At 43.0% G+C, this 19,474-nt stretch overlaps 1 protein-coding gene across 3 annotated transcripts in view; it reads left to right on the forward strand.

Annotated features, from left to right (window-relative positions):
* NELL1 (neural EGFL like 1) overlaps positions 1-19,474 on the forward strand; it is an 885,423-nt gene that overhangs the window by 526,380 nt on the left and 339,569 nt on the right. For all 3 annotated transcript variants that reach the window (XM_034645600.1, XM_034645601.1, XM_034645602.1), the window contains exon 14: positions 12,495-12,617. In XM_034645600.1, coding sequence (XP_034501491.1) covers positions 12,495-12,617 — 123 coding nt within the window. The remainder of the gene's footprint in view (positions 1-12,494; positions 12,618-19,474) is intronic.

Below are 19,474 nucleotides of genomic sequence, written 5' to 3' on the forward strand. Positions count from 1 at the left end.
AGATCATTGGAACAGAGTAGAGAACTCAAAAATAGACCAACATAAATATAACCAGTTGGTTTTTGACAAAGGTACAAAATCAGTTTAATGAAAGAAAAGTGGCCTTTTCAGCATTTAGCAGTATAGTAATTAGAGAAGTATAGGCAATTAATAATAAGTAAACCTCAACCTAAAGTTTACACCATATATAAAAATTAGCTCAACATGTGTCATAGACTCAAAATGTAAAACTTTAAAAAAAATAGAAGAAAACCTTTGAGGGCTAGGGTTAGACAAAGAGTTTTTAGACATGACATTAAAAGCATCATTCATAAAATAAAAAATAAATTGAATTTCATCAAAAATAAAACCTTTTGCATGGCAAAGACTGATAAGATGAAAATACAATATATAGACTGTGAGAAGATATTTACAAACCACAGAATAAAGGCCTTATATCTAGAACGTATGAAGAATTCTCAAAACTTAACAGTAACATAAAAATCCGGTTATAAATGGGTAAAGGACATGAGCAGTTATTTCACCAAAGACAAGCCTAAAATGAAAAATGAGCATGTGGAAAGATGCTAAACATCACTAGCTATTGGCAAAATACAAATTAAAAACACAATGCAGAATTACTTACACACCCATCAGAATAACTAAAATTTTTAAAAGTGGCAATATCAAATGCTGACCATGATGTGGAGAAACTTGATGACTTATATATTGCCGATGGGTATATAAAATGGTATAGCCATTCTGGAAAATTGGCAGTTACTTAAAACATGAAACATGCATTTATCATATGACCTTGTATTTACACTCTTGCATATTTATTCCAGAGTAATGAAAATATATGTTCACATAACCTGTACACAGATGTTCGTAGAAACTTATTCATAATAGCAAAATACAGGAGACAATTCAAGTGTTCTTTAATGTGTGTATGTTGAAAAAACTGTGATGCATTTATACAGTGGAGTACTTTACAACAAAAAGAAATGGACCATGGACACATACAACAACCTGAATGGAATTCCAGGGAGTTTTATTTAGAGAAAAAAAAATCTATCTATAAAATTTACTTACCGTGTGTATAATTCTATTTATACAGCATTCTCTTAATGACAAACCTATAGAGATGAGAACATGTTAGTAGCTGGCAAGGGGCAGGGACTGGGGATAGGTAGTTGTGGGGAAGTGGTAAGTTACCTGAACGTATACACAGGATAATACTGCTTACAACTATACACTTACATACACACCCCTCAAAATGCATGTAGATTTTAAAAATGGTGTAGACTGAATAAGGTTCATAGACTAGTTAATGGTAATTTACCAATGTCTGCTTTCTGGCTTTCATGTTCTGCAGCTGTATAAGATGGCACTATTGAGGGAAGCTGGGACTCTTTGTACTGCTTTGCAACTTCCCCTAAATCTGTGATTATTTTCCTTTAAAAAGTAAAAATGTACTTACACTGTGGCCAACACATTGGAAATTCCTTTGGATCATACAGTAAAGTGGAGTTTTGGGAAGGATGCAGGAGAAGAGATGAAGAGATGGATAGGAGTTTGAGTTCCAGGCATACAATGTATTATCTATGTACTTACACTTAGGTGCTTCAAATCCCAATTTCCTCATCTATAAAATGTGATTGGCGAGATGGGCTCGGCATCTCCCAGTGGGGGTCACTGTAATAATTTCATAAAATAGGTAAGAGATTACTTTTTTTTAAAAATAAGATTTTATTTATTTATTTGAGAGAGAGAGAAAGCATGAGGAGGGGAGGGTCAGAGGGAGAAGCAGACTGCTGAGCAGGGAGCCTGATGTGGGACTCAATCTCAGGACTCCAGGATCATGACCTGAGCCAAAGGCAGTCGCTTAACCAGCTGAGAGCCACCCAGGTGCCCCAAGAGATGACTTTGGACAAAGGAAAGCCACAAGCCAGCCAGACCCCAGGCATGGAGCATTTGCAGCTGAAGTGACTGTTACAGTAGCTGGTTTGGGTCCCAGTTAGTCCGCTAAGGAAAACAAGGTGTTAATGGATAATGGCTATTGATTACATTTGATTGCAGTGTTACAGAGATAGATTAGAGTCTTTCTGAGCCCTTCTGTGGAAGGAAAAGGAAAAAGAGGAGGAGAAAGGACCTATGTGATAATGACAGTGCCTTGTGAGTGCTCAATAAATATTAGCCAGCATTCCAATAATTATCATCATCAGTGGAGAAACAGCATGTCACCACAATCATTATTCTTTTTCCTGAGAGGTTGGATACTCCAAATACACTGTAGTCAAACTCAGGTCATACAGCAACAATTATAAACATACATCCTTCACCTCCCCAATCTTGTTTCTTGTTTCTTGGGGACCATAATTGAACATAAGCAAACATGCGTTTGGGTCCTCAAAGAGGTATTCTTATTTAATTGTCTTCAAAACCTTGTCTCTTCACAGCCTTTCTACCTGAACTACCAGCCTATAAAGGAAAGAGAGTGTTTTCTTAACCAATTTTAACTACTATCCAACAATTAAGTCTGCTCACAGGCAATTGCAGTAGTGATGGTAATAACCATAATAAAACAGCTTACATTTATGGAGGGAGCATGTACTAGTTGCAATGTGCTATAAGCACTTTACCTATATGAACTAATATAATCCTCATGACAACCTCAGGAGATAGGTTCTATTATTATCCACACTTTACACCTTGGGAAACTAAGACACAGATTGTCTCAATAACTTGAGTTCACACAGCTAATAAGTGGCAAACCAGGGTCCCCTAACCAGGCTCCATGGTTCTGGAGTCTGTGATCTCAACTGCTTTGTCATGCCACCTCTCCCGGTGCTTGTCCTGCACCTTTTGCAGCATCTCCAACAGCTGGAAGGGAATTTGATGTTTTTAGAGAGCATTTCTTCTACCATTATTTCTGTCCAACATAGGTCAGATCTTCTGTGGGAATTTGGGGCTAGTATAGAAAAAGGCCTTCTTCCTTTCTGGCTTTATGGAAACATTTCCATATGTCTTGGACTTCAATCACGTCCAGATTTGCTTCTAAGTGCTCAGTGATGTGGTAACCCTGCTGTCCAGTGTCACAATTCCGAGCTCCCCCGCTTACTGGTTTTGTGATGTTAGGCAGATTATCGAATGTCTTTTTATCTCAGCTCCTTCATTGTAAAATGAGCCATCATCATATGAATCATAGGAGAATTAAATGATGTATGTGTAACATTTAGCTCAATGCTTGGCACACTCCGGGCTCAGGACCATTGTGTGAAGTCATGATAGGCAAGGGGAAGGTTGTATGAAATATGCTACAGTTCCTCTCTTCAAAGTTAATTAGTTAAGACATTAATGATAAAACTGGCAAATATCACCATGTATGTGATTGCCTCCAAGGAGGTAAAGATACCACATTTGGCAAAAGTTCCAAGATGGTGTGGAAAGCAGATATGCTAGGCTTTTATGACAAAAGAATGGGCATTAAGTGGTGTTTGAAGACGGGCAGGGGTACAGATAGTCCAGTAAAATTGGGAGATTCTATATTGAGTCACGGAAGCAAAATGACAAACTGGAGAGAGGTAGGAATGAACTCCTACCTTTGCAGGCCAGTGATGGGGCCACCTCAGCAGAGTAGAGGGTTTGCTTCAAAAATAATTGGAAGATAAGATCAGGTAGGATGGATGTGATAATTAACTTGATGAGGGGAAGTGTTTTACTATGTATGCATATAAGAAACCATCACATTGAACACTTTGAATTTTGAATACCTTACAGTTTTGTCAGTTATACCTCAACAAAGCTTGGGGGGGCAGGAAACAGACCAGGTAGGTGAGGGTGGACCAGATGTTTGGGATGTTGCATAAAACCATATCTTTTACCTGTAGTGCCCTCTGTGGTGCAATTCTGACTGAGAAAACCACGACCATTTTTAAAAGCCCAGTTCAAATACTACCTTTTGCAAGAAGACCTTTCTCCCTATTAGCAGAAATTGCTTTCCTCCAGGGGACTCTTACTTCAGTTTATCTTTATTCCTCCTATCTAGCATGACCACACATGCCAGTTAACGTAGGTTATTCTGAGTCATGCCTGTTATTCCAGTGCAATTATTAACAGAGTCCCCGTTCAACTCTAAAATACATTGTTTGGTAAAATATAAGGTCACCTACTTACAACCCTTATCACTTCTCCCTTGTGTTCTGCTTAGTTGCATGTTGAGGTCTGGTGGCTCCTATTAAAATGTTCATGTGAGCAGAGACCATATCTACTCACCTTTCTATCCCCACCCAGTACAGACCCTAGTCATTGTTAAATGAATTTCAGTATTGAAAACTTGGTTGTCGAAGTCTATACTCCTAGACTTTTTTGTGTGCCCTGGTATTGTACCTGCGTATACTAGGTGCTCATAGGTCTGTAAATTTGATCTGACATCCATGGGGTTATGCTATTTCTGGAGCGTGCTGGAGATGACATTAGCACAGACTAGAAGTGAGTCGTCATAAATCTCTTTGCCCGGGGGAGGTTAAGATGGCGGAGGAGTAGGGGACCCCTTTTTCAGTCGGTCCCCTGAGTTGAGCTGGATAGGTACCAGACCAGCAGGAACATTCACGGAATCAGCCTGAGATGCAGGAAGATACATCTGGATCTCTACAAATGAACATCTCCAGCGCTGAGTATCGAGGTACGAAGCGGGGAGCCGTGAAACCGCGCACAGATATCGGAAGCTAAACAGAAGGGGGAGGGAGCCGCCGTGTCAGGGCGCCGGGAAGCGGTAGCCACCTGCAAGGGGGAGCGGACAGACCGCGGACCCGCACGCTTGAGACAGCAGGCTGAGAAGGGAGCTCCGGGAGCGCACGCGGGACGGCTGGCGGTTGGCGGGCCACCTGCACGGGGGAGCAGGCGGACTCGCGGACGGCACCCGCGAGACAACAGACTTAGAACGCGAGCTCCAGGAGCGCGCGCGCAGGGCGGCTGGCGGGCCACCTGCACCGGGGAGCGGGCGGACCGCGGACCCGCACTCTGGAAACGGCAGACTGAGTCCGTGAGCCGGGAGCGTGCACCACCAAGCATCTCACGGAGCTCCGGAGCTCCGGTGTGCTCACTGGATCGAGGCTGAGACCGGGAGCTCCGGGAGCGTCCGCGGGGCGGCTGGCGGCTGGAGGGCCACCTGCACGGGGGAGCAGGCGGACTCGCGGTCAGCACCCGTGAGACACCAGACTGAGACGGGGAGCTCCGGGAGCCCGCGCGGGGCGGCTGGCGGCGGGCGGGGTTGGAAACACAAAGGACAGAGACGTGCCGGCCCTGGAAGTGAGGGCTGGGACGCCGGGTGTGGGGCGCACAGCCCGGGATGCTGCAGGGTTGAGCAGCACCAACAGAAACAGAGTTAAAGTGGCCAGAACATCAGTGGAGAACGATCCGCGATCCCTCTGTTCTGAGACAGAGGCTGAATTTCAGCCGCTGCTGCTCTCTCAGAAGAGGCATAGCAAACCGCCAGGGAAAGCCGCCAGAGAACAAAAGCCCGGAAATACCGGCTCACAGGGTGCCCATCCCCATCCCCCCTCGCAAGGGACACAGAGACTCTACCCAAACAGGGTTTTCTGAGTACCTGCAGGCAGGCCCCTCCCCCAGAAGGCAGGCTGAAAAATCAAGAAGCCCACAACCCGGAGCGCCTGAGTGGCGCAGTCACCAAGCACCTGTCTTCGGATTAGGGTGTGATCACAACGCTCCGTAAGGAGTCCTTCATCGGGCTTCTCCACCGGGAACCTGCTTCTTCCTCTCCCACTCCTCTGCTTGGGTTCCCTTTCTTGCTGACTGTCTCTCTCTCTCTCAAATAAATAAATAAACTCTTTAAGGAAGAAGCCCACATCCCTAAGATCTCTATAAAACAAGGGCGCACGGCCTGGGTCCCAGTCAACACTTGGGCTCTGGACAACCCTGCAATCTCTCTTCATCAGAATGACGAGAAGGAGAAGTCCCCCCCAGCAAAGAAAAGATAATGAGTCTGTGGCCTCTGCCACAGAATTGGCCTCGGCCACAGAATTAATACATATGGATGTATCCCAATTATCAGAAATGGAATTCAGAGCAACAATGGTCAAGATGATGAGTAAACTTGAAAAAAGCATCAGAGAAAGCGTTGCTGAGAATATAGAATCCCTAAGGGCAGAAATGAGAGCGAATCTGACAGAAATTAAAAATTCTATGAGCCAAATGCAGTCAAAACTAGAGGCTCTGACGGCCAGGGTCACCGAGGCAGAGGAACGCGTTAGCGAATTGGAGGATGGGTTAGTAGAAGAAAAAACGAAAATAGAAGCTGGTCTTAAAAAAATCCACGCCCACGAATGTAGATTACGGGAGATTACTGACTCTATGAAACGATCCAATGTCAGAATCATCGGCATCCCTGAAGGGGTGGAGAAAAACAGAGGTCTAGAAGAGATATTTGAACAAATTGTAGCTGAAAACTTCCCTAATCTAGCAAGGGAAACAAGCATTCGTGTCCAAGAGGCAGAGAGGACCCCATCCAAGCTCAACCAGGACAAACCTACGCCACGGCATGTCATAGTGCAATTCGCAAATATTAGATCCAAGGATACAGTATTGAAAGCGGCCAGGGCAAAGAAATTTCTCACGTACCAAGGCAAAGGTATCAGGATTACGTCAGACCTGTCTACAGAGACCTGGAATGAGAGAAAGGCTTGGGGGGGCATTTTTAAAGCTCTTTCAGAGAAAAACATGCAGCCAAGGATCCTTTATCCAGCAAAGCTGTCATTCAGAATTGATGGAGAAATAAAGACGTTCCAAAATCGCCAATCATTAACCAATTTCGTAACCACGAAACCAGCCCTACAGGAGATATTAAGGGGGGCTCTATAAAGGTAAAAAGGCCCCAAGAGTGATACAGAGCAGCAAGTCACAACCGATACAAAGACTTTAAAGAGAAATGGCATCATTAAAATCATATCTGTCAATAATCTCTATCAATCTAAATGGCTTAAACTCTCCCATAAAACGCCACAGGGTTGCAGATTGGATAAAAAGACATGACCCATCCATTTGCTGTCTACAAGAGACTCATTTTGAACCCAAAGATGCATTCAGACTTAGAGTAAGGGGATGGAGTACCATCTTCCACGCAAATGGACCTCAAAAGAAAGCTGGAGTAGCAATTCTCATATCAGATAGACTGGATTTTAAACTAGAGGCCATAGAGAGAGATACAGAAGGGCACTATATTATTCTTAAAGGAAGTATTCAACAAGTGGATATGACAATTATTAATATATATGCCCCCAACAGGGGAGCAGCAAGATACACAAGCCAACTCTTAACCAAAATAAAGAGACATATAGATAAGAACACAGTAATAGTAGGGGACCTCAACACCCCACTATCAGAAATAGACAGAACACCCTGGCAAAAACTAAGCAAAGAATCAAAGGCTTTGAATGCCATACTCGACGAGTTGGACCTCATAGATATATATAGAACACTACACCCCAGAACCAAAGAATACTCATTCTATTCAAATGCCCATGGAACATTCTCAAGAATAGATCATGCTCTGGGACACAAAACAGGTCTCAGCCAATACCAAAAGATTGAAATTATCCCCTGCATATTCTCAGACCACAACGCTCTGAAATTGGAACTCAACCACAAGGAAAAACCTGGAAGAAACTCAAACACTTGGAGGCTAAGAACCATCCTGCTCAAGAATGACTCGATAAACCAGGAAATCAAAAAACAAATTAAACAATTTATGGAGACCAACGAGAATGAATACACAACGGTCCAAAACCTATGGGATACTGCAAAGGCAGTCCTAAGGGGGAAATACATAGCCATCCAAGCCTCACTCAAAAGAATAGAAAAATCTAAAATGCAGTTTCTATATTCTCACCTCAAGAAACTGGAACAGCAACAGAGGGACAGGCCTAACCCACTGACAAGGAAGGAGTTGACCAAGATTAGAGCAGAAATCAATGAATTAGAGACCAGAACCACAGTAGAGCAGATCAACAGGACTAGAAGCTGGTTCTTTGAGAGAATCCATAAAATTGATAGACCACTGGCAAAACTTGTCCAAAAACAAAGAGAAAGGACTGAGATTATTAAAATTATGACTGAAAAGGGAGAGGTCACGACCAGCACCATTGAAATTGCAAGGATTATTAGAAACTTTTATCAACAGCTATATGCCAAAAAACTAAACAATCTGGAAGAGATGGAGGCCTTCCTGGAAACCTATAAACTACCAAGACTGAAACAGGAAGAAATAGATTTCTTAAATAGGCCAATTAACTATGAAGAAATTGAGTCAGTGATAAACAACCTTCCAAATAATAAAACTCCAGGCCCAGACGGTTTTCCTGGGGAATTCTACCAAACATTCAAAGAAGAAATAATACCTATTCTCCTAAAGCTATTTCAAAAAATAGAAACAGAAGGAAAGCTACCAAACTCATTCTATGAGGCTAATATTACCTTGATCCCCAAACCAGGCAAAGACCCCCTCAAAAAGGAGAATTACAGACCGATTTCTCTAATGAATATGGATGCCAAAATCCTCAACAAGATCCTTGCTAATAGAATCCAACAGTACATTAAAAGGATTATCCATCATGACCAAGTGGGATTCATACCTGGGATGCAAGCATGGTTCAACACTCGCAAATCAATCAATGTGATACATCATATCAACAAGAAAAGACTCAAGAACCATATGATCCTCTCAATTGATGCAGAAAAAGCATTTGACAAAATACAGCATCCTTTCCTGATTAAAACCCTTCAGAGTGTAGGAATAGAGGGTACATTTCTCAATCTCATAAAAGCCATCTATGAAAAGCCTACTGCAAGCATTATTCTCAATGGGGAAAAGCTGGAAGCCTTTCCCTTAAGATCAGGAACACGACAAGGATGCCCACTCTCGCCACTATTATTCAACATAGTACTAGAAGTCCTTGCAACAGCAATCAGAAGACAAAAAGGGATCAAAGGTATCCAAATCGGCAAAGAAGAAGTCAAACTGTCTCTCTTTGCAGATGACATGATACTCTATATGGAAAACCCAAAGGAATCCACTCCCAAACTATTAGAAGTTATAGAACAATTCAGTAAGGTGGCAGGATACAAAATCAATGCCCAGAAATCAGTTGCATTTCTATACACGAATAACGAGACTGAAGAAAGAGAAATTAGGGAATCCATCCCATTTACAATAACACCAAAAACCATGCGTTACCTTGGAATTAACTTAACCAGAGACGTAAAGGACCTATATGCTAGAAACTATAGATCACTTTTGAAAGATATTGAGGAAGACATAAAAAGATGGAAAAATATTCCATGCTCATGGATTGGAAGAATTAACATAGTTAAAATGTCCATACTACCCAGAGCAATCTACACTTTCAATGCTATCCCGATCAAAATACCGAGGACATTTTTCAAAGAACTGGAACAAATAGTCCTTAAATTTGTATGGAACCAGAAAAGGCCCCGAATCTCCAAGGAACTGTTGAAAAGGAAAAACAAAGCTGGGGGCATCACAATGCCGGATTTCGAGCTGTACTACAAAGCTGTGATCACAAAGACAGCATGGTACTGGCACAAAAACAGACACATCGACCAATGGAACAGAATAGAGAACCCAGAAATGGACCCTCGGCTCTTTGGGCAACTAATCTTTGATAAAGCAGGAAAAAACATCCGGTGGAAAAAAGACAGTCTCTTCAATAAATGGTGCTGGGAAAATTGGACAGCTACATGCAAAAGAATGAAACTTGACCACTCTCTCACACCATACACAAAAATAAACTCCAAATGGATGAAAGACCTCAATGTGAGACAGGAATCCATCAAAATTCTAGAGGAGAACATAGGCAACAACTTCTATGACATCGGCCAGAGCAACCTTTTTCACGACACATCTCCAAAGGCAAGAGAAATAAAAGATAAAATGAACTTATGGGACTTTATCAGGATAAAGAGCTTCTGCACAGCCAAGGAAACAGTCAAAAAAACTAAGAGACAGCCCACGGAATGGGAGAATATATTTGCAAAGGACACCACAGATAAAGGACTGGTATCCAAGATCTACAAAGAACTTCTCAAACTCAATACACGAGAAACAAATAAACAAATCATAAAATGGGCAGAAGATATGAACAGACACTTTTCCAATGAAGACATACAAATGGCTAACAGACACATGAAAAAATGTTCAAAATCATTAGCCATCAGGGAAATTCAAATCAAAACCACACTGAGATACCACCTTACGCCAGTTAGAATGGCAAAGATAGACAAGGCAAGAAACAACAATTGTTGGAGAGGATGTGGAGAAAGGGGATCCCTCCTACATTGTTGGTGGGAATGCAAGTTGGTACAGCCACTCTGGAAAACAGTGTGGAGGTCCCTTAAAAAGTTAAAAATTGAACTACCCTATGACCCAGCCATTGCACTACTGGGTGTTTACCCCAAAGATACAGACGTAGTAAAGAGAAGGGCCATATGCACCCCAATGTTCATAGCTGCATTGTCCACAATAGCCAAATCATGGAAGGAGCCGAGATGCCCTTCAACAGATGACTGGATTAAGAAGCTGTGGTCCATATATACAATGGAATATTACTCAGCTATCAGAAAGAACGAATTCTCAACATTTGCTGCAACATGGACGGCACTGGAGGAGATAATGCTAAGTGAAATAAGTCAAGCAGAGAAAGACAATTATCATATGATTTCTCTCATCTATGGAACATAAGAACTAGGATGATCGGTAGGGGAAGAAAGGGATAAAGAAAAGGGGGGTAATCAGAAGGGGGAATGAAACATGAGAGACTATGGACTATGAGAAACAAACTGAAGACTTCAGAGGGGAGGGGGTGGGGGAATGGGATAGACTGGTGATGGGTAGTAAGGAGGGCACGTATTGCATGGTGCACTGGGTGTTATACGCAACTAATGAAGCATCGAACTTTACATCGGAATCCGGGGATGTACTGTATGGTGATTAACATAATATAATAAAAAAAAAATCTCTTTGCCCTACTTCCTAACCTGTGCACATTTCTCACTGACCATTTGTGGTTGGTCTTAAGGCCAAAAGAAAAAAAGTTGTGGTTTGTTTTTTTTTAAAAATCCAAGGTGTTTAAATCAAGAGTCATATGCTTGTGTGTGCTCTACTTTAATTGCACATGGGTGACGTCTCTGTTAGAAAATTTAGAATAAAAATTAATGAAGATAGATGATATTTCAGTTGATTGGTACATTCATCTAACAGTACACTTTATAAACTATATTGAATTTTTAGTGTTGTTCAATTAGTGTTATTTTGGGGAGGTTTCTAGCTGGGATTTCAACGCCTGTTTTACAACGTCTTGTGAGTTAAGTAAACCCATTTGAATTTTCTTCTTAAAATTTCTATGAAGTTATACTAGCAGGTGTTAGAGGGAATAAGGCCTAAACTTTCAATACTGTTTATTGACAGAGTAGCTGTTTGGATGACTAAACTTCCTGATTATGATGAGAAAGTGCTGTTATCTGTGAAATCTTGATTTCTAACTGGAATCTTCCAGTCCATTTTGTAAACTCTTAGATCTACATCCCCCAACATCTTTTGGGCTAAGGATGCCACCCCTATTTGAAAATATACAACCATGTGGCCCAGGGTTGTATGCTGACCCCTGTGAACTTGGGCTGCGTGGAAAACTAGAGTTCAGGGTCCCGCTGAAGGCCCTTAAAGAGAGGTCCTAATAATAAATCCCTTTTGGACTCAGCACAACCCCATGCTTGCCAGCATTTTCTGTGACCAATGAAATTCCTTTGAAATTCCTCGTTAGTAAATGCTTCTTTGCCAGGTTATATTAGCTGAGACTTCCTCTTCAGTTTTAAAGAAACCATGGAATCTCCCACGTGGGATTGTTTCTTTTTCCTTCTTTAACCTTAGAGGAAGTTTTCCCAACCTTGGTGCTGTTGACATTTTGTACTAATTACTGTTTTCTTGGGCTGGGCTTTCCTGTGCATCGTAAGATGCTTATTAGCAGCCTTGCTGGCCTGTATCCACTAGATTCCAGCAGCACCCCCTTCCCAAGCCGTGATAACCAAGGATATCATCAGACGTTGTCAGGTGTTTCCAGTGGGGAGGGGATGCCGAATTGCTCCCTGTTGAGAAACACTGCCTTGGAGCCTTGATAGAAACCTTAGCAGGACATAGCAAAGGCAATGCCCTTCGAATAGCACTTAGCAGTCATGTGACTTGCATAAGACACTGACTTCTCAGACCCTTAGTTTCTTTACCTGAAAAGCGGGGATAATGAGATCCATCTTTTAGAGTGGTTGAGATTTCAAACGCACCAGGCATAGAAACTGTCAGGTACATAGGAAGATCCCCATACCTGCTAGTCCCCGTCACTCTTACTTGGTAAGTCCCAGCTTACTTTTCCAACCCTTGAGGTGGCAACTTAAGAAAAGATGTCTCTCTGTCTTTCTCCTCCTGCGAACAGAGCACGATGAATGTGGCAGCGGACAGCACAACTGTGACGAGAATGCCATCTGCACCAACACTGTCCAGGGACACAGCTGCACCTGCAAACCGGGCTACGTGGGCAATGGAACTGTCTGCAGAGGTAGGCTTGCTTGGTGCCTTAGGGGTGAGCTGAGAGCAGCTTCCCTGCCTGGGCTTCCAGTATTTATGGGGCAGACCCTTTTCGCCATGATGGTAGCTGAGCCTGGCCAGGGTTCCGTTCCTGGTCTGTCACCTGGTGAGGGCACTGGGCAGCAGAGAAGAAGAAAAAATGCTTTAAGTCTACATTTTGGATTGAATGCAAAAGGTATGCCTTTGGGTCAGGGGCATGGTTCCACAACTGTGTATGGCTCTGTTTGGCTTTGCCTCTCGGCCTGAGTTTGTGAGGGACACTGTGATTGCTGATGTGGGCTTTTATTCCCTGTGAGCTTTGCTCAGAGGGTGAGTGGGCACTGCCCGTGGCCATACTCAAGGTGTCTGCTTGGGTAGGAGGCTTCAAGTCTCTTCTGTGTGCAGAGAAGTTCAGCAATTCAGAGGCAGTGCCTTGGCTGCCATCTGCATTTAGAATTAAAATTAAAATTGCTCCTGATGGTTTATGAGAGCATTCAGAGTCTGGTCTCTGGCTCCTCTCAGCTGGTATCTCTCTTTTCTCTCCCCCTCGTTCCTTCTACAACCAATATATTACTCCCACTGTTTCTCCAGCATGCCAACCACATTCCCATTTCAGGGCTTTGTGCTCGCTGTCCCCTCAGCCTGGATGCTTGCTTCCTTCGGGTCTCTATGCAGGGGCCCCCTTATCACGGAAACTTTCTTTGGCCAACTCTAAAATAGCACCCCTATTGCTTCTTGGCCTCATACCCTACTTCATGTTTTCTTCACTAACACAGCATGACTGAACATGGTACATTTATGTGTTTGCTTCTGTATTGTCTGCCTCCCCATTGGGATGGAAGCTCTCTTAGAGCGACCACTTAGTTTTGACTCCCTGGTCTGTCCCCCACAATTAGAAGGATGCTTGGCACATTGTAGGCACTCAGTAAATATGTGTTAACTTACTGAATTAACCAAAGAGGAAAGTGACAACATTACATTGGAAAGGGGGCATGTACAAAGAACAGGAAATAATCCTTTGAGTTAGGTATTATTATAATTATCCCCATTTTAGAGGTGACAAAACTGAGGCACAGAAAGGTTGAGTAACTTGCCCAAGGATACACAGCATATTATCAGTACTCCTGTGCAGAGAGGACATGCTGATGAAGAGAGAGAACTAATGTGAAATGACTGAGTAACCATATTCATGCATTCGATTGGGGAGAATTTTTAAAAATTGACTTTATTCTTGGTGCCCTGACAGAGTGGGTGACTCTGTCAGTTAAGGATCTGACTCTTGGTCTTGGCTTAGGTTGTGATCTCGGGGTCATGGGATAGAACCCTGAGTCGGGCTCCACATTCATCGTGGAGCCTGCTTAAGATTCTCTGTCTCCTTCTGCCCCTCCCCACTGCACTAGCTCACGCACTCTCTCTCTAGTAAATAAATAAATCTTAAAAAAAAAAAATTGGTTTTATTCTTTGTTGGTGAGGTTGGGGTAAACAGATTTGTTTATTATTTGTTTACATGACAGTGTAAATTGGTGAAACTTTTTAATGGCAATTTGAGAAAATCTATCAACATTTAAAGAATGAAGAGTAATAAAAGGATTCTCTTGATTTTACCTTTTGAAATGTATTCTAGGAAATGCCCATGTCATGGAGGGGGAATGTGCACATACAGTGATGTGTTGTGGCATAGTTTGTATTCACTGAAAGCCACAAAGAACCAGGATATCTGTCGGTAGTGGAATAATTTATTTCAGATATCATTTCGTGTTTAAAAGTCTATGTATGTACATACACGTGTGCCTGTGCATATGCACACACTGTAAGATCTCCGAGACATATTTTTGAGGGGAAAAAAAATAAATCTGTAGGACAATACCTATATTATCACACATCTGATTTATTGTTTACAAATATCTATATGCATACTTATGTCAATGCAGAGAGACTGGAAACATGCAAACTATTCATTTTCTTGTCCATGGGGATGTGTGTGTGTGTGACAAAGAACATTGACCTTGGGGCGCCTGGGTGGCACAGCGGTTAAGCGTCTGCCTTCTGCTCAGGGCGTGATCCCGGCGTTATGGGATCGCCCCACATCAGGCTCCTCCGCTATGAGCCTGCTTCTTCCTCTCCCACTCCCCCTGCTTGTGTTCCCTCTCTCGCTGGCTGTCTCTATCTCTGTCAAATAAATAAAAAAAATCTAAAAAAAAAAAAAAAGAACATTGACCTCAATGAATTCAATGTTGTTTGCATCTTTCACAATGGGAATTTACACATATAATATCTGTGTGTGTGGTTTTTTTTTTTAAATTCCTTGAGGCAAATAAAAATGCTAGTGCTCAGCTTTTAAAAGAAGACTGAAGATACTTCCCAAGTGAAACAAAAAACATAAATATTGATATAATTCCGTGGATTATGAAGCCCACTGCTGGTACTTGCATGCTAATGCTAGGAGTCTGAGGAGCACATAGGGATTTGACGTTAATGCATTTTTTTTTCAGACTTATGTTACCTCATAAAATAATATTAATTGCACTAGTCCAGTGAGTTTGTGTTTGCCAAACCCTCACATGCCATTGTGATTAATGGCTTCATCTTTGTGGAATTTGAAAGTCTGTTTGTTAAAAATATGAGTTGCAATAGTGTTCCTGGTGTCCCCAGGCTCTGAAAATACATCTACCCTTGAAAGTTATGAATAAAGGGCAATAATTTTCTTAACGTGGTTCTCATGGTCACTTGTATGGACATCAATAAGATAGGGGGAACCTCATGTTTTATAAATGTTGCCTAGGGGGGCAGTGCAGTGCAGTCGAAGAACTGGACCACGAGGTTTCAGAGTTTGGGGTTAGACGAGATTTCCTTGCTGGTGAGTTGTAACTTCTTTATTGTTACATAGTAAAATTGGGTTAACATCACCATCTGTGTTTTTCCTACAATGTTACTGCAAAGAATTCTTTAAAGAGCGTATATATATCAATGTGTTTTAAAATATCAAATGCTGTAAAATGTAAAAACAGTATCAGTCGTGGCCCAGTGAGTGAGGAGAAGGAGGAGGCTGAGGAGTTGGCTCGAACCTCAGCCTTCTGTCTGAAGTACCCAAATTTGTGTCTCAGTTTCAGGGCACACATTTTATAGTTCCTTTTCCAACTGTGACTGAAACATTTACGGAGTGAGTTGGATAAGGATAGCTAGACAACTTGAACCAATTTTTTTAAAAAAGATTGTATTTATTTAGTTGAGAAAGAGAGAGAGAGAGAGAGAGAGCATGGGAGGAAGGGCAGGGAGAGAGAGAATCTCCAGCAGACTCCCTGCTGAGTGTGGAGCCCAGCTGGGGAGCGGAGGCTTGATCCCATGACTCTGAGATAATGACCTGAGTCCAAATCAAGAGTCGGGTGGGTGCTTAACTGACTGAGACAGCCAGGACCCCAGAAAGATCCTTCTAAGTGAGAGAGAGAGAGAGAGAGAGAGAGCACACAGGAGCAGTGGGGAGGGGCAGAGGCAGAGGCAGAGGGAGAAGCAAACTCCCCGCTGAGCAGGGAGCCCTGGGTGGGGGACTAGATCCCAGGATCCTGGGATCAGGACCAGAGTAGAAGGCAGGTGCTTAATCTTAAGGGACTGAGCCAGCCAGGGGCTGCCCTTGAACTATTTTTTTTTAATGTATAAAAGCTCTTCTAGCTAGGTGATACTGTTCATGGAATTGACTACATCTGCATAGAAATAAACACCATTAACACAATTCACAAGCAAAACACAAGGCAGCAATTTCTCCAACAATACTAATTGGTGTGAATTCTTTCAGATGGGCTTTCCTGGTGGTCAGTGACCAGGGAAGATGTTTTTTGTTTTGTTCTGTTTTGTTTTGTTTTCATGTGGATGGTAAATACCTGTTCAGCTTCAACAGTTACAAGTAAGTGCAGGCTGCCTTGCTGAGTGTGTTCTTATATGTTACCTCATTAGTTCCCACTTGATCCCTGGGAGGTTGATGGCATTGTTGCAGCTCACAGGTAAACCTTGAATAACACAGAGCTAAATCCAGTTTAACCTGGTAAGTGCAACTGTCTTTAGTCCCCTTCCTTTATCTTTTCTGTGTTTCTTCTCTTTCCCCTTCTTCTTCCCTGGCGATTCATTATTTAACACTCTGTTTGTTTGTTTTCTTTTAACTAGAGGCTGTAAAAAAAAGCAGAAAGGGAAGAGAGTAGGAGGGCAATCTACAATTTTTTAATTTGCTCCCATTTTTGGTAAATAGACTAAAATACTTTTGAAACTATGCAAGATTTGTTGCTAAAATTTGGGGCTAAATGGACAAAGCACTTGCAGACTGTTTCAGATCTGATTTGCACAACCTGACCTGCGGGTCAGTCTTGTTTGTGAGAGTGTTGACCTGCTTGCCCAGTCCTGCATGAACCCGGACCCGAAGGTGGGCTTTGGGGGCCGCTGCCAGTTAGTAGGTGATGGACAAGGCCTTCTCCCTTGTCTGTCCCTTAGGGCTGGATAAGATGTGATGATCCTTGAGAACATTCTTGTTTTAATGACTGATAATATTGACATTTATTTTATAAACATAGAGTCGGTGTGAATTCCGTGTCTGAAGCATAGTTCTGGGGACCAAAAGAGTAAAAGGCAAATAAGACAAGGTTGCTGGAGACGTCACCATTAAGTGTGGGGGAAGAAGATTCGAACAGATGCTTTCCACCCAATGTAATTATTTACAAAGTGGTATTGTCTCATGTGAAACAGGCTTACAAAAAATTACTCAAAATATTTAGCCATGTGGAAAGCATTATTATGTGTTAGTTAGGACTCCTTTGGTTGCAAATAAGAGAAATCTACTGGCAAGCCTGGCTATGAAATTGTCAGAGCCCAGAGTAAAATGAGAGTGGGGAGAAAAAAGTAGGATAAAAGGAAAAGTCTTGTGTTGAAGAGTACTAAAATATAAAGCCTTCTGCCTTTCTTTTGTAGTCTCTTTTTCAACTTATCATGGTGGTTTTTATTTGCTATTTAAAGTCACTCCCCAGGGTGCCTGGGTGGCTCAGTTGGTTAAATGTCCAACTGGTTCTCTCTCTCCTCCTACCTCTTCCCCCTCCCCCAATAATTAAATAAAATCACTCCCTTGGCCCTGGGGATACTCCTGAGGTGAGAGCAGACGCTCAGAGGAGCTTCAGGCCCTAACTTGACACGGGCATTTGGCCCCCTGACTGGAGGGCTCCTCTCTGCCCGCACCCATGCAGTCTGACCTGGCTGGGGCAGAGAGGTTGAGCCCGGTTTCTTCCCTTCACTTGAGCCCTGCACCCCAATCTATAACGGATGGGCAACCCAAGGGACTGCAGTCCCCACCAGTTCCCAGATCACCTGAGTGCTACCAGCTTGGGGTGAGGATGACACAGGCTTACTTTACCTGGAAAACCCAGCGCATGCATTCCCGCCCCGACCCTTCCTGTGTCTGCGCAGGACCCTGCCAGGGACAGAGGGCAGTTGTTGCTGAGTGGCAAAGACAGAGACCGTGAGGGATCAGGGCCCAGGGGTCAGAAGACTGGAGAGCTGAGAACTCATCCTCGGGTGGGCGAGGGGCAGGGGAGAGGCCATGGGAGGTAGAACCAGACATGAGTTAAGGCTCCAAGCCCCAGTGCATGCTCTGTTGTCCCATTAGACCACATTTACAAAACACAAGGAAGGGGAAATTATTAGGAATGTTACGATGGTGGCACAGAGCATTAATCCCCAGATGAAGGGTCCTTCTGAGCTGGTTGCATGCTGGTGAAGCTGGGCAGGTCTGCTGCCCTTCGCTTTCCAGGTGTGTCATGTAACCTAGGGGCAGAAATGTGGTTGGGATTTAGGAACACTAAATCCAGGAGCTGGAACGCTGATAGGACTCTCTCCTGCCTGCTTGCTGCCGCACTGTGGACGGGCTCACTACTTCTGTCTCCTTACAGGCTGGCTTTGTGTTTTGTCCATGTGGTTAAGGATCAGATCCTCTGTTTTGTAGCCTCAGAAAGTTGGCCTTATCAGGCCACCTGAGATGATCTGTTGGGGACCAATATATTAATTTTTTTATGATAACTGATGTGGTTTGAGAAGAGCCTAAGAGTGATACTCTTCCCCCCACCCCACCTGCATTGGGGACCAGTTGAGAGGCAAAGAAATCAAGCAGTGGAAACTAAAATATCAATATGAGTACTGATAAAAAATTATACCGGAGAGCATGGCTTAGTTATTTGACAACAGTATTCACAATGTTGAATCCCCAAGTGAGACTGATGTACTTATTCACAGTGGACCAAGGCAGCCCGGGAGCGTCCCCACAGAGGGCTTCCTCTGCGCCCTGGAGGGCAATAGAAGCAGTCCAGAGTGGGTGTTTCTTGCATACCTCCTGACCCCTAGTGCGTAAGTGAGGAAAGCACTGGGCTCTGCCTGTCCAGGTCTTCTCTCTCACTCACCAGCCTTCAGGGAAGAATGAGAGGGTGGGCCAAGGGTGATGAGGGAATGGAAGGCAAGCTGAGGACAAAGCAGAAGCTGACACCCTGCAACCCCACCCAATGGGATGTATGTGACATTCCTCAGGCACTCCTGGCTGCCCTAAAGGACAAAGAAACAGTCCTTACTACCTACAGCCCATTGACAAGTCCTTGAAACAGGCCAACTCCACCAATAACTTCTATTAAGCAGTGGCAAAATGTTAAAAAGAAAAAAAAACGCAAAATGTTTGTGTGTAGTTTCACCTTCTTTCTTAGATGAAAGAGATGCAAGGAGCTGTTTTTTAAAATTCTAAGTTCTTTTTTTTTTAATAATTTTTATTTTGTTATATTAGTCACCATACAGTACATCCCCAGTTTTTGATGCAATGTTCCATGATTCATTACT

Source organism: Ailuropoda melanoleuca, chromosome 16, assembly GCF_002007445.2.
Source record: "Ailuropoda melanoleuca isolate Jingjing chromosome 16, ASM200744v2, whole genome shotgun sequence".
In the NCBI taxonomy this organism is placed as follows: Eukaryota; Metazoa; Chordata; class Mammalia; order Carnivora; family Ursidae; genus Ailuropoda; species Ailuropoda melanoleuca.